Source organism: Coloeus monedula (genome assembly GCF_965178545.1).
Source record: "Coloeus monedula genome assembly, chromosome: 12".
NCBI lineage: Eukaryota > Metazoa > Chordata > Aves > Passeriformes > Corvidae > Coloeus > Coloeus monedula.
This window is the reverse complement of record NC_138792.1, coordinates 2,149,986-2,165,119: the sequence shown is the minus strand read 5'-3', so window position 1 is coordinate 2,165,119 and position 15,134 is coordinate 2,149,986. Positions and strand designations below refer to the sequence as shown.

The 15,134-nt window shown below is 49.4% G+C and overlaps 1 protein-coding gene across 2 annotated transcripts in view; it reads left to right on the top strand.

Annotated features, from left to right (window-relative positions):
- Positions 1 to 13,659, top strand: part of LOC309577315 (ligand of Numb protein X 2-like) — a 28,308-nt gene extending 14,649 nt beyond the window's left edge. For both annotated transcript variants that reach the window (XM_082289237.1, XM_082289238.1), the window contains exons 3-10: positions 752 to 978; positions 2,308 to 2,504; positions 3,714 to 4,079; positions 6,004 to 6,183; positions 7,201 to 7,375; positions 7,547 to 7,757; positions 11,558 to 11,716; positions 12,705 to 13,659. In XM_082289237.1, the coding sequence (XP_082145363.1) occupies positions 752 to 978; positions 2,308 to 2,504; positions 3,714 to 4,079; positions 6,004 to 6,183; positions 7,201 to 7,375; positions 7,547 to 7,757; positions 11,558 to 11,716; positions 12,705 to 12,840 (1,651 nt within the window). In that variant the 3' untranslated portion in view covers positions 12,841 to 13,659. The remainder of the gene's footprint in view (positions 1 to 751; positions 979 to 2,307; positions 2,505 to 3,713; positions 4,080 to 6,003; positions 6,184 to 7,200; positions 7,376 to 7,546; positions 7,758 to 11,557; positions 11,717 to 12,704) is intronic.
- The last annotated feature ends 1,475 nt before the right edge of the window (positions 13,660 to 15,134 follow it).

Genomic DNA, 15,134 nt, shown 5'->3' with positions numbered 1-15,134 from the left:
TTTGCATTTATCACCTCCTCACCTGTCACCTTTTTTATAAATCCTCATGATAAAAGAGCTGTTCTTCCTCACCCATTAGTGCTGAGACAGGCTGGTGATGGTGTATCTGCATCCAGGGCACAATTCCATCCCTGTTCTGGGATCTCTGTGGGGAGCAGTCAGTGGGATCAGGAACTAAACTGCTCCCATTCAGGTAGAGCCATCACCTGCATGGACTGGGAGTGGACCAGGTCCAGGGTCAGGTCTCATTCCACAACAGAAAATGCCCAATTCTCCCTTGCTGCTCTTGTGTGTAGCTGGTGGGTTAAAACAAAGCCTAATTCAAGGCTGAGCTCGAAACTTGAGCCATTTTCTTTCACAAAGTGAAATAAAAATATAGATTTTTTTCGAGGTACAGTTCCTACAGAGCTCAGTATTTGCTTATATTTAAGAAGGCTTGTTTTCCTCATGGAGTGTTTGCCAGGTAAATATTTAGCAAGGGAGACTCCTGTTTCTATTACATTCTTCTTTTTCAAATAATTTGCTTAATAATTTCGAGAGTAATGAAGTAACAAGGCTGCTCTTAAGCTGATACTTGTATAAGTAGAAACTGAATGTCAGATGAGAATCAATTTCAGCATCTGAGGCACCAGCACTGCCCTGGTGAGATTTGGAACAAGCTTCTTCCCACAGGTTTGTCAGAGCTTTCATGTGCTGGGTCCCCTGCCCAGGCAGAGACAGTCACTGACAGTCACTGCCAATCTCTCTCCAGGTGCTGTGGGTTTAAGAAATACAAATCTGAACTCCAGCGGAAAAAGAATCCCATTTCCAAAGGGAAGGAAGATCCTCCTGCCAAGGGGGACACAAACACGCCCAAGGATCCAGAGGTCCCAAGTGGAGGCTCCTCACTTGTGGCAGAAAGCTCTGGAGCTGCTGTGGTGTCACTGGGGACTACAGAGCCTGGACTGGTTAATCCAGCTTTTGAGGAGACTGAAGAAGGTGAGAGTTTGCAAAGTGGAACTATGTATTTATCTTTCATGATATAAAAATGATGTAATTATCTCAAAAAATTAAATTTTTAAGTGTCCCCAGCGCTGTCAGTCATCCTCAATGCTGCTCAGCCTTTAGTAGCCATCAGAGGCATCTCTTTCCTTGAGCAGAAGGGAGATGCATTCATGTGCACCAGGGGTGGCAGAGTCTGCTCACAAGCACTAAACTGTGCAAAACCATTTGGAGAGTCTCTGCTAGACTGCAGTGAGTATTTGCAGTATTCTGTGGAGAAACAAAGGCAGTCCCTGTCACTGTGAACGTGGAGCACTTAAAGCCCTTGTAGAAGCCAAAAAATTAGTAACTAGGAAGTGTTCCAGGTTCTTTTTAATCTTGTTAGCAGAGTTAAATATACAGTCAGTATCCTGGAGTGGTCAGCACCTCCCTCCTGGTGTTTTTCTAGCATAAGTTAGGTTTTGGATTAACAGGCAGCTCTGAAAGCCTCGCAGATCAAATAACCATCTCCACTTCAGTGTAGCAGCACTTGTCTCAGCTTGGTAGGAGGCAGCAGCATGGAAACCTCAGTGCCTTGTCTCAAAGTTAGGCTCAGCTTCCACATGTGCAGGCGCTGGAGCTGACAACCCCTGTGCCTGGGACAGAGGTAACTCACAGGTCAGTTCAGTTCCCTGCTGGCTTTTTCCCAAAGCACACCTGGAGCAGGTTTTGCATCTCTGGTGTGACACCTGTCCTTCACCCTGCCAGGCAGTGCTGGGCCTGCCTGAGTGTCCCCGTGCTGGGAGATCTCATCCCACTTGCTCACAACAACGTTCATCTTCAAAGTGCAGCATTGCTTAATATCCAGTATGCTGTGAAACAGCCAAACATTCCTCCTGTTTTACAGGGGGGATGGGAAAAGGGGAGCAAAGGAAATTAGAGGAAGGAAGTTGCAGAGCAGTAATTACAGCTGGGTAGTCCCTTTCCCTCATGGGCATCATGGAAATTGGAATTTGTTGTGTGCGTGCTCCTAGCAGGCCAGCTGTCACAGGAGAAAAATAAACCTCTAAATATAGCCAAACCATACTGAATGCCCTTTAATAAACCCCAAGCAACAACAATAAAGAGTTTGAATTCACCATAAAATAGGAGAAAATGGGGGAAATTCTGGAGAAACTGTAAAGAAGAGGGATTTTAAGCTTTTTATGTGACCTTAGGTCTCCTGATAGCTGCTTTCCCTCCAGATGCTACATTGAACAAGACCTGCCAGGGGTTTGAATCTCAGGGTGCTGTGAAAAGGAAAATTCTGTTAATGTGTTGCTTTTTCTCTTCAATTTCCACAACCAGACCTTCCTCAGAGAACCAGTCTTGTGGCTGAAACCACCACCATTGAAATCCACCGGGAAGATCCAGAGGAAGAGCTGGGGATGAGGATAGTTGGGGGTAAGGACACCCCCCTAGGGAACATCGTTGTTCAGGAGGTGCTGCGGGACTCTGTGGTTGCTGCTGATGGAAGAATTGCTCCTGGGGATCACATCCTTGAGGTAGGAAAAACCCCCCTGGCAGCCCCATTGCTTCCCTTGACTGGGGGAGGAGGGTGCCTGGAAGAACTGGGAAATCTCTGCAGCTCAGGGTTTTAGAGCATTGATCAGATCTGTGTCAGCAGCACTGTGTGTCTGCTGGGGCTCAGGAACACACTTTTGGGGTTCCTTCCAGTCAGACACATATTTCTCTGGGATATTTGACAGCTTTTTGAAATTTAGACCATTTTGGATAAAGTGAAAGATTCCTACCTGACAAATTTCACACAGCAGTCCCATTTCTCTGCTCTAGTTAGGAAGTCTCATAATTGCTTGCTGCACTGTGTTGCTTAAGCTGCATATTCTCCATGGGCAGGTCCAGGGTGAGAGCTGCTGACTTGCAGTGAGTATCAGCTCCAAAATGTGAGTAATGCAGAGCTCCAGCCCCAGCCTGACCCACGGCCCGGGCACTGCCCACACTGCTGGGGCCGTGTGGCCCTGAGTGACTGAGGTGACACCCTGTACACACGGTGACAACTGTTAGCACCTCCAGCCATGGCTGCCCAATCATCTGACAAGCAGTAAATCCTCATTATCCCATGGGATTGGGCATCACGAGGGGCTGGCAGCCCCCCCACACGAGTGGCCAATGAGATCTCTGAGTTGGTTTCTCAGATAGAACAATGGAGTGACTCCTGTTTTATCCAGCTCGATTTGTCCATGTCTCAGTAAATAGGGCAGGTCCCACACTTGGGAGCCCTATTAACATCCTAAAAGACTGCAGAGTCTGACGTGGTGACAACATCAAGCAAAATGTTGCCTTCTCAGGGTCACCCTGGTAAAAGTATAATTGGATGGGTGATTCCAGAAGCTTGTAGACGATGGACCACTCAAAAGTGGAGATTGGAGTCTTCTCCCAGTCTGTACTGAACACTGGAAGCAGATCTGCCTTGCCATGGGATGGAAGGAATGATTGAACATTTTGCAGTTTCAGATTTGTTGGTTGTGTGGGTTGTCCTGTCTTGTCCCTGTCATCAATTATTCACCAATTACAGTCTAATTCTGTCAGCTTTCTTTATTCTGTTTTAGAAGACTTTGCTCCCTAATGTGCATCCGAGTCAGAGATTGCACAGGGAGTTTCCCATCCTGCTCCAGCCTGGCCATGCCCCACACTGCGGACAGTGCCTAATTAATGTGGGCTCTGATTAGCGAGTGCTTTGTTTGTCTCTGTAGGTGAATGGCGTCAACATCAGCAGTGTGACTCACTGCCAGGCTGTCTCCTTCCTGCGCCACCCAGGCCCTGTTCTCCACCTCATGGTCCTGCAGGAGAAGGGCTTTTCCAACAAGACTGCACAGCAGGATCCCGCTGCTACAAACCGGGAAGTGATCCACGTCACCTTGGTGAAGAGAGACCGATCAGAACCCTTGGGAATCAAACTGATCAGGAAGACTGACGAGGCAGGGATTTTTATTCTGGACCTCTTAGAGGGAGGCTTGGCAGCCAAGAATGGAAAGCTGAGTCGGAACGACAGAGTCCTGTCAATAAATGGCCAGGATTTGAGGCAAGGAACTCCTGAGGCTGCTGCCCAGATAATCCAGGTGAGCTCAGACATGGAGAGGTTGTGTGGAAATGGCTCTGTGTGGCTGATCCAGGGCTCCTGTTCTGAGCTGGGGCTAACAGAACGCACCAGGGCAACCTGCACTGCCCCAAATCTCCCGCATGGAAAGCGACTCCCCTGCCGATGTGTGGGAAGCACCGCTTCCAAAGGAAGATAAACACCAAGAGTGGGAATCCATGTGAGTCATCCCTGACAGGGCTGAGGGGAAGCAGCGGCTCATGGCTCGGGAGTTCATCTGAGGGGATTGGATTTCCTGGGTGGTGTTTGCAGCCTCTCAGCCTTGCAGAGGGAATGTTGGTATGCACTGCAGCAGACAGGGAGGCATCAGGGCAGCCTCTTGTGCTTCCAACAGTGACACTGAAGGTGCTGGCTGGGACATGGGGTGGGCTGGCAGCACAGAACAGATCCCTTTGGACTGATTTGAAGCCCTTTCTCCCCATTTTACCTGTATTTGGGAAGAGAGAGACTGGAAAACGATGTGGGGCTAAAAACATTCCAAGGTACTAAATGGGTGGAAGAGAGTTGGTCTTTCCCTGTGGAATGTGCTCCTGTTGCAGCATGCCAGAGGTTTTGGTGGAAGGAGTGGGCAAGGAATTCTGGTTAAAGGATTAAGGATTGCTGCATGTGCAGCAGATACCACATAGATCAGTTTAAATTCTTTATCTCCCCAGGAGAGTGCCTCCAGTTTGTGTTTTTATCTACAGATCCTGACACAATGCACCTCATCCCATTCTGTTTATATCCCAGAAAGGATGTGAGGTCAGCAGGAGGGAGAGCCAGTTCTCTTCACAGTTATCAGAGGAGTGCACTGCCATGGGAGAAAGAGCAGAGTTCCAGCACTGAGATCCTTTTTATGTTGTGTGTGTGCTTCCGTTCTATGGCCTCTTAGAATTTGTTTGCATCCCACAAGTGCTGCTGCATTCCTGTTGCAGTGTGCACACACAACTCCCATATGAGGAACTCTTTTGATCCCACTGGAACCAGCAGCCAAAGTCTCAGAACTGCCTTAATGAGGTTTGGGGTTGAATCTCTTTGGAAGTGACATTTGTGTAAAACTGCAACAGTTTTCCAAACATGATGTGTTCCTCTGAGGGCTAATTGAAATCCTTGCTTAAATGGAACTTAAAGAGCCCCTCTTCCAAGGCCAGGGAATTCCCTGTGGCACCAGGGAAACAGGGTCCTGTGGCAAGGAGTGAGAGCAGCGACTGCATTTCTGTCATCCAGGGCGGGGAGGGAGCACGTGGGCCTTCCCCTGTGAGTCCTTCACAATAAGGTTCTGTCAGGTGATCCGAAGGAACAAACCCAAGGAGAGCAGCAGGAACAATAGTGAGTACTTCCCCTGCAGCCCTGCCAAGGCCAGACGTGCAGCTGCCCAAGTGTTTAACCGGCAGCAGTCTCAGGCCAGAGGTACTCTGGGGAAAAAAGGGATGGGAGATGGTGAACAATAGATGAACAGAGCTGGGAGGGACAGTGCTTCAACAGCTTCCTGTGCAGTAAAAGCATCCAGTGCTTGTCGTGGTCATGGTGTGGACCAGCCAGTGTTCCAGCTCTGTTCATGCTGTAGCACAACACAAGATGCTATTTTGGTTGTTCATACCGAAGTGCAGGAATTAATCATCCCTTTCCACCTTCTCTTGTTTGGCGTTTGTGGGGGAGGGAGGCACAAGTGAAGCCTGCCTCTACTCCTGTTCCTTCTGACTCATGGTTGCTAATTCCCTTTTTCTTTTTCCAGTCACATTCCCTGGCTCTTCACAAAAGACTTTGCATCACATTGTGGAGCTGTTGGAGAACCTCTGCAGGAACTGATGCCAACCCTTCTTTCTCCCCAAGGCAATGAGGGCTGTCCCTCATTTCTCACCCGTTTTTCTGTCTTCTTAATTTCTACTCTTTGTTTCTCTGGGCAGACCACTGAATCCAGAGTGAACTTTGTGATCCTGAGGCAGACTGGGGTGCAGCTGGGGGAGCCAGTGGAGGATGGCAGCACCTCCAACAGCAGCAGCAGCAGCAGCAATGGAGGGAGCCCAGTGCACCACCGGAGGCGACCAGACCAGAACCACTACAGACGAAAATCCAACTACCAGAAGGTGGGGCTGGGAGATGAGGCAAAGGTGCTGCTTATTCTTGGTTTAGTAGATGCATTGTACTGTTCTGTGATGGTGTTTGATCACAGAAGGCTGATCAGCAGCTCCAGTTCTTGGGCAGGTTTGGACCTTTTGGAACTGGAGGATCAGGTTGTCATCTACAGGGGAACATCACTTCAAGGGAAAAAGGTGTCAAAATTTCTTCAGTGTTGATGCAGAGCTGGTGTTTAATCCTTTCTAGTCTGGAAAAGGGCAGTGAGGAATTTGCCATCCATGAGATGCTTGGGATTTGCTTCTTGACATGCATCAAGCCCCACACACGGAGTGATACAAGAGCTGGTGTGGAGCCAGAGGCCTTTATGGTCCAGGAGTAGAATCCCCAGGTGACCCCGCTGTGACTGCAGCGTGTGTCTGCCACCCCTTTGTGTGGCACAACAAGCAGCAGGAGCAAGAGGACAATCCCCAGTGTGGTGAACCCAGAGAGAAAATCTGTGTGTAGAAGGCCAGCTGAGTGACAAACCTGCTGCAGCTGCTCAGACTGGTGTGTTTCAGTGTCCCTGGAGCTCTGGGAGCAGCTGTCCTGCGTGGCTGCAGTGTGGTTCCTGGATTTAAATCCCTGAGCAGCATTTACACCCTGTTTATACAGCCTGTGCTCCGATGTGTGCCTTCACTGTAACCTAAACATTTAATCAGGGAGAGCTTCATTGCTTGGCATGAGCAGCCTTGAGATGAGCTCATAGCTTGTTCCTCTGTGCAAAATTCCCCTCCTCAGAGGAAGCATCTCCCTACAGCAAATGGATTTAGGATCATTAGGACAGCACTGCCTCAGCTCTGGTGGCTCACCTTAGGAATGCTGCTCTGTATTCCCACCCACAGCAAGGACATGGGAAGCTGACTTTGCTGGCCAGCAACATTGCTGGAATGCTCTGGATTAAGGATCCAAATGTTGTCTTCCAGAGCTGGGTTTCTCCTGTTAATTGCATTAATGAAGCTGCATTTTGTACTGTCATTCCTTTGTAGGATTTGCCTCAGGGATATGTAAGTCATGAGAAGACAGTAGCAATAAAGAAGGAGCCAAAGGAATCTTTGGGAATCACAATTGGAGGTGGAAGGGATAACAAAAACAAGCTCCCCATCTATGTGACAAGTGTGCAGCCCATTGGATGCCTCTTCAGGGATGGCAGAATCAAGAGAGGTAAGGGAGGCTCTCAGACCCTTTATCCTTTAGGAACTGTGGGTTTTCTTCAGTGGAAGCTGGACCTGGACACTGAAGAGAGGCTGGAAACAGGGTTCACATGAGCCCTTGATGCTGGAATGGGCTCCATAGCCAAAGGTCTGTAATAATCCCATTTGATTTCATCCCCAGGGGATGTACTTCTGAGCATAAACGGCATCGATTTGACTCATCTGAACTACTATGAAGCTGTCTCAGCACTGAAATCCAATGCAGCTTCCCACTCAGTCACACTGAAAGCCTTGGAAATCCTCTCCCTGAACTCCCCAGAGCCAGCCCTGGACATCAGGGAGCAGGGATTCAGCTGGTCTCCCCTCTGGATCACGTGGCTGGGATTGCCTAGGTATGTTTGTCAGGGACTGTGTAGAGAGCTGTTAATTACTGGGTTGACTTTCACTCAAACACTAGAAATTAATTACTTTGTTGATGAACTTGGAAGCATTCCTGGTATTTCTGTTTAGCTGTAAGGCAGTGGAAAGCCTTATTTGCCAATGAGATCATAGAATAATGAGTGTGTAAGGAACTTCCACTGTTTTTATGGAGTGAGCCATCATTCCCACACTCCTGTTGGACAGTAACCATGCTTTAGAACCCCTGAAACCCCTTTTTCAAAGAGAAATAGTCAATGTTCGATACAGTCCCTGCTAAAGTACTGACTGAAATCTCTCTCTGTGGCTCTTCCTGCATCCCCTAACACAACCTGGGCTGTCTGGGAGTTTCTAATCTGATCATCTCACTTAGGGGCAGACATTCTTTCAGTCTAATTCTTCTTGGCTGTTGTAACTGTGTCATCTTCAGCATGAAGCACAAATGGTTCTGCAGAGCTGAGTTCTCCTGCTGCAAAGCTTTACACCACAGCCTTAGCACAGGTTTTAACCTGGTAAGTTCCAAGTGAAGCTTGAATTTCCCTCTCCTTCCTGCAGAGGTGAACCTCTGGCTCCCTCCCTTTTGCAGTTACAAAAAACACTTTGAAAGGCAGAGTCTGTTGTCATCCCAGCTGAGTGCAGGGGCATCTGCAGGTGGAACATAAAGCCAAACCAGCTGTGGGACACCTGGATCATTTACAGCTTTGTTTCTTGAGACACCTAAAGAGGAACCACTCACAAAGCCTCTGTTGTGTTGCCTAGCAGCCTGTAAATGCTCAACGAACCAGCCCAGGGAAAGGCAGCTTTTGTGTCTCCTGTACTTGGCCTGTGCTCAGCACCTCCTCCCATCTCCCTCTGCTCTCCCAGGAATTGGCTGGGCTGCTCCAGGCGGGTCTGGTGTGAGCTGGTCCTGAGCTGCACCTCTCCAGGTTTGGAGAGCCCAAACCTGGGCACAAACCCTCGATGCTGCCTGGTGTTTGCTCCTCGTGCTGATGCTGCAGTGAACTTCAGCAAGGCAAAACCTGGCTGGGCTTCTTTTCTTCCTTTCCCAATTTTTCTGGCTGTTGGGTGACTTGCAGCTTCCCCACACTCTGCTGCAGGGACTGGAGTCTTCTCTGCTCCTGGATCCCCTGCCTTCATTTCAGGAGTGTCTGACATTACCTCCATTGAATGCATTCCTGGAAACTCCTTTGCTGTTGGTATTGATGTTCCCCCCTTCATTTGACTGCAACTCCTGAAGCAAGAAGTGATTCCAGGTGCCCCTTCTGGTCTTTGCTTCCTTTTACTCCAGCCTGAATTCTGGCCTTGGAATTTGTCTGCAGTTCTGGGTGTGAGGGTTGGTAGGAGGCACGCAGCAAGGTTATTCCACTTCAGGATCTGACAGAATCTTCCTCCTGTTTCCAGCACTAAAAGGGGCTGTTAATTCCTGAGCTTCCTCTCTCCTTTTCCCATCTGCTCCCAGTGAGACCTGGTAGCACTGGCTGGTCACCCACAGAGCCCGTGTTTGTCGCCTGGGGATGTTCAGGGTGCCTCTGGCATTTCAAGCTGGCTCAGGGCTGTGCAGCTGCAGTGAGATCCCAGTGCCTCCACGTGCTGTGGTTTGGTTCCCATTGCAGAGAGCTCCTGACCCACCCTAACTGGGTTTGCAGGGCCAAACCCCCAGTGCTGCAGAGGCACGTCCACTGCACAGGCCCTGTGTGCACCACACTGACACTACATCACAGAAACCCCCAGAAATGTGCCCAGCCTTGACCCTGTGCCCTCAGCACCAGCTGTTCCACTGGGATCTGCTCCTTTCGGCTGCCCTGGCCTGACTGTGTTGGAGCATCCTGCAGGGTAAAAGCTCCAAGCTTATTCTATGTGTGCTTTTGGGTTTGTTCAGCTTTTTTCCCCTCAGTTATTCCTCTGCTCTAGCAGAAATACTCCTTTGTTTTTAGAGGAATGTATTTCTTTCTAGTTTGAACCCAGACTTGATGCTGAAAGGTGTGAGTTGAAATGAGTGCTCAGGCTAGGGAAGTGTATTTGATCCTTGCAATGCTTGAGCCCCCAGTGCTTCATTCAGGCCTCGATTCTTGAATCTGTGCCTTCTGTTTCTGTTAAACAGAAACTTTGATTTCTTCCTAGTGTGATGTTAAATCCATAGCAGCCACTGATAGTGTAAAATGCCATCTCAAAAGCTGGTTTGGACTGGGCCCATGTCCTAATCCAACACACCCTCGATCCCAAAGGCACCAGAAACAAAACTGCTACAGATTGATTTATCTTTTCTCTCTAAAACCTTTGCCTCTTGAAAGCACAGTGCACTATGTGGCTTGTGGAGAAGTCTTGGGGTGGAAAAGCAGTTTTCCTGCTGCCCTCTTCCTTGGGGTTTATCTGACTCCAGTCTGACTTTTCCCACAATAACCGTGAGGAGCTCCCAGTCCCGGCCCTGCTGCAGCTCCAAATTCCAACAGGGACTGGGAACTGCCAGCTCAGCAGCGTGCCTGGCACCATAAAACCTGCACCTCGACCTTCCCTAAACTCTCCAATTCTTTTCCCACAGTCCTTTTTGATCGTAGTGAGTTAAAGTTTCTCTTCCTAGAACCCCTTTTTAATACGGAAAACTGATTCCTAGCAAACAGCCCTTTCCAGCTCCTGGAGGATGTGCCTGATGTTTTTATTTATGTTCTGTGCTGACATAGCACTTGCCACTGTTGCTCTTGGGGCTATTTATTTGCAGAAGCTGCCATAGCCATGGCTTAGAGCTGTGTTTTTGCACTTGTGTGGTGCCTGTGGAAGGAAACCATGGAGGAATCAGTAAGCTCGAGCTGGGTCTCCTGGTGTTTATGTGTGAAAAACTCCTACAAAAGTAAATTACAGTTTGAAAGTAGATAATTGGATCTTTCTCCTGGTGAGAAGTTAACTGAGAAGGCTTTTGAAATCTGAAACTCTTCTGCAAACTGCTTAAGCAAAGCCCTTGAGGCAAAAACGTTTATTAGGAAAAGTTTAGCTGCTGGAATAACTCAGCGGGGTGATGATGAGCTGCAGTTTCACAGCTCCTCGGTGCCAGGATGTAACCTGAGCTGAGCCGGGGCACACGAGACGCTCCTGCCACACCTTCTGCGTCGCCTCGCCAAGGCTTTGCGGGGCTCTGTGCCACCAGCTCGGGCAGCGAGTGCTGCTGGCACTTCCATCTCACATTCCTCAGACTCCCTGAGGGGACAAACCTCGCTGGCTGGCATCCACAACCGGGGAGCTCTCACCAAGGAGCCCAGTGTCTGAACTGGACATCCTGGATCCTGCAGGAAAGCCCTTCCCTGCTCTGACCTGGCAGCTGAAGGGAGGCTGCTGCCCCTCCCATTTGCTGCCAGTGATGCCCAGCTGCTGAAAGCCTTCCTTGTACCAATGCAGTGCACCGAGGAAATAAAACCCCTCTGCTCTCATTAATTGCACGGGTGTAGCTGCTGCTCACTGTTCAGTTGGGTTTGTCACTGGTGCTGTGGGTGTTCATTAGCAGAAAACACAAAGTTATTCAGGAGTCTTGCAGGTCCCAAAGCCCTTCAGAGCTGGGTGATTTCCTGTTAGCTCCTAAACCAGTGCTGACAACACTGAGAAAAGATTTCTAAAGGACTGGCATCATCCCATTTGAGAATTAACCCTCTGACATGCCCTGCAAAGGGGTGTCTCAAATCCCAAAAAAACCAGGACAATGAGGCTGTTACATAGCTGCGCTTCCCATGAGGGAAAACAAATTCTTGCTTGGGCAATTTTCCTCATAACCTCTCTGTTTTTGACACAGTTACCTTCACTTCTGTCAAGATATTGTCCTTAGTAAAGGAAACCTGGAAAGTTGGGGCTTCAGCATCGTGGGAGGCTTTGAGGAAAGCAAAGGAAACCAACCCTTCTTCATCAAAACCATCGTGCCCGGGACTCCGGCATTCCGCGACAGGAAACTCAAGTAGGTGTGAGGTACCCGGGGAATCATCACCACCACCAGTGCTGGGGGGGTTTCCCAAGACTCTTTGACCCTTGGAAGGAGCTCAGCTCCGAGTTAATTACTCGTTCTTACTCTCATTTGAGAGTTAATACTGTTGCCAAACCTGTAACAAACAAGCCCTGCATTAAGCAGCGTTTGGGTTCCTCCATAAATATGCAACGAAAAAAGAATTTACGGGAATTTTTAAAACCTAACTGTGAAGGGTTTAATTGAGAAATTAGGTAAAAGTAGAAAGGGGTTTGAGATGAATCTTGGAGGTTCCAGAGTATAAAACCTCTGGGACTGGGAAAGTATCCCAACGCAAGCAACAAAAGCCCTCCCGTGCAGGAAACTCAACTGGAGCTTTGCTGAAGTGATTTTGGTGGTGACAGATCCCAGCGGGAGGAGCAGGGGTGGGGCTGAGGGATCCCAGGTAGCTCCGGGATGCAGAGCTGGCTCCTCTGCAGGCAGGGCTGCCACGGACAGAGGGAGGGGACACAGCTGCGTGTAGGGAGCTGGGCTTTGCTCCCAGTGCCGAGGTGGGAGAGCTGGGCTCAGCTGGGCTCCCGTTTGAGCGCTGGGACAGGGCTGTGGGGGCTCAGCACCTCGCACCCCTCAGAAGGCGCTGGGTGTGCCAGAGGGGGGCAGGTCCCTCTCACACCTCTGATGGTGGCAGTGGAGCCGCTGGAGAGCAGCTCAGGGCCTGGAGCTGCAGGGCTGACCTGGGGCATCAGTGTTTCACCAGCACCACTCCTCCCTCTGCTGCCTGCCCTGCTGGGCACGCTCCTGCTGCCCCTCACTGATGCCACCCCAGCACCAGCAGGGGCCTCCTTCTCCCTTCCCCTCTGACTCCAGAGAAAAAGTTCTTTCAAGGAGGAGTTGATGGTTTGGCTCAGGGTGGGCTCAGGGTGACCGTGGGTGCAGTGTTAATAATGAACCCTTGTCCTCACTGGATCCTGTCTTTGGGCAGGTGTGGAGATGAAATTGTGGCAGTGAACGGAGTGCCAGCAATAGGAATGAGCAACTCGGAATTAATCCCAATGCTGAAGGAGCAGAGGAACAAAGTCACCCTGACCGTGGTGTCCTGGCCAGGGAGCCTCGTGTGACAGCTCCAGCAAACCCCCAGCACTTCCAGGTATCCACCAGCAGCTGGGAACCACACAGAGCCACCCCTGACAGAGAGACAGGGACTGCTCCACTCCTACTCCTGGGGCAGTGCCATGGAAGACTCCTCGCTTCCTTTTTGTGGAAAACATTTTACCAACAAATCTGGGTGTTGAATTCAAAGTAAGGGTTAATCCAACACTTGTTGGAGCTTCCCAGGCTCATTAAAGCTCCTTAGGATTGGTGGTGCAGAGAAAGCTCTTCCCAGTTTCTCCACAACCTGCCCTGGAGGCTGCTGAGGCTTTCCTTGATTTTGGGGCTCTGCTTTCCACTGAGTATCTGAATGGGTGAAAACAAAGGCTTTTAAAAGCAGCTACTAAATCTGTAAGGATGGGGAGCCAATTAGGCATTTCCTAGTTACCAGGATTTCCCAGTCCTCTTCCTTTTAGGTGTCAGTAACCCAAGGAATGTGTTAATACATCAGAACCCCACAGTCAGCCTGGAGGAGCTGTGTTACCTGGATGAGGGTCCTGTCACAAATCCTGAGTGAGGATCCTGCCAGCTCCACTGATTTATTGCAAAGGGACAATTTCAACAGCTTAAAGAACCACTCTCAAAGGTATCAGCAAGAGTGCTTTCACTGAAATATGATGTTGCAGTGACTTTACCAAAGGTCAAGGGCAAGGTTCACTCTTGCTGCACACAAGTTGCCCTGGTTTTAGGATGGATAAAAGCAGCTTTTCCCCCAGAAGGTGGATGAGGAAGTGAACAGGCTGGTAACAGACTCCCCTGGCCCAGCCTCCTGTCTTATTTTCATCTGTTTCCAGTGCTGAGAGGCAGAGGTCAGGCAGGGGCAGGAGCACCTGGATTGCCAGGCAGGTGACATTTCTCCTGCAGTTCTGTTTGTGGCCCTCTTGCAGCTGGAGCAAAATACCAACTCATGGGATCAGGGGAAGCTCAAAGCATCCTTGGCTGCAGGAAATGTCACCTCCAGGAGACTGTGCCCAGCCTGGCTTCAGTTCAAACCCACTGTGCAGTTCAAATCTAGAATTAAAGAACTGAAGCTTGGGTAGGTTGGTTTGACCTCTGACACTGTGAAAGTTCCTCCTTGCAAACTCCACCTGAAGCAATTCCCTTTTTCAGCAGCTTAATGAGCAGTAGAAATGATGGGTTTTTCTCAAACCAGCTTGCACTGAGAGATCTTCTCCTCCTGTGCTGCCTCTGCCACACCTTTTGCAGGAGCAGCTTTGTAAGAATCCAAGGAGTCTGTCCCTGTCCAAATGCTGCCTCGAATGAATGTTTAATTCCTTGTAGCAGCCCTGCAGGAAGGAGGCCAGCCCTGGCTGAAGCTTCTCCTGGACTGGCAGTTTGTCATTTGCTGTCCCTGGGCCTTGTTTACACACAGTGACTTCACTTCCTGAGCTGTGGGCAGGGACAGCAGGGCCTGGCCCAGAGCCCAGGACACAGCAGGAGCGTGGATCCATCCTCACAGCAGCCTTGGTTTGGCTGGGAACACCCCTGGGGACTCGTGACAGCACAACTGGGGCTACCTGGGCTCCAGGGCTGTTTTCCTGTTGTTCTGCTGAATGCCAAGAGAAAAATAATCCCCAAAGGAAAACTTGTCATTGACCTCGCTGGGACACAAAAACATGAAGCAATTTTTTATCTCTTTCTAATCAATGTGCAGAATCTGTGCCTGGAACAGTAAATATTGATGTGGGCAGTGGGAGGGAGGAGGAGGCTGCAGAACCATTTTTACTCCATCTCCTTTCAAGGTGCCTTCAACTTCACTGAAATGTCCTTGTAACTTAAATTTTGTTTCCAAAATCAGCTTGTTAATAGATGTTGAATTTGTTTTGATGCCTTTATAAATTATTGTTGTATTGCTGAAAAATATGGGTTAGAGGTGTGGTCTTTACCTTTTCTTTCCATGTAGCAGCTATTGCCCCCAGAACGGGTCACCTCAAAAAAAAACCTGACCCCAGGAAGCAGGAAACTGTGTAATTGTCTTTGCTCCTGCCAGGAAAGGAGCTGGACTATCCTGGAATACACTGTGGCTGGGAAAAATCCCTTAACACCAGTAAACCCCACATCCCAACACCAGGAACCCTGCAGCAGCTTCCTGATGCAAGAACAGATTATTTCCAACACCCCACCTTTACATTTCCCTGGCAGAAAAGGCAAACCATTTAACTCTATTTAATGAAAAGAAATCAGTTTAAAACTATTTACCTTAAATGCACAGCTGCTCCTGGCCCCAAAAGCCTGCCCCCATTAGTGAGGGTCCCTTCCACCT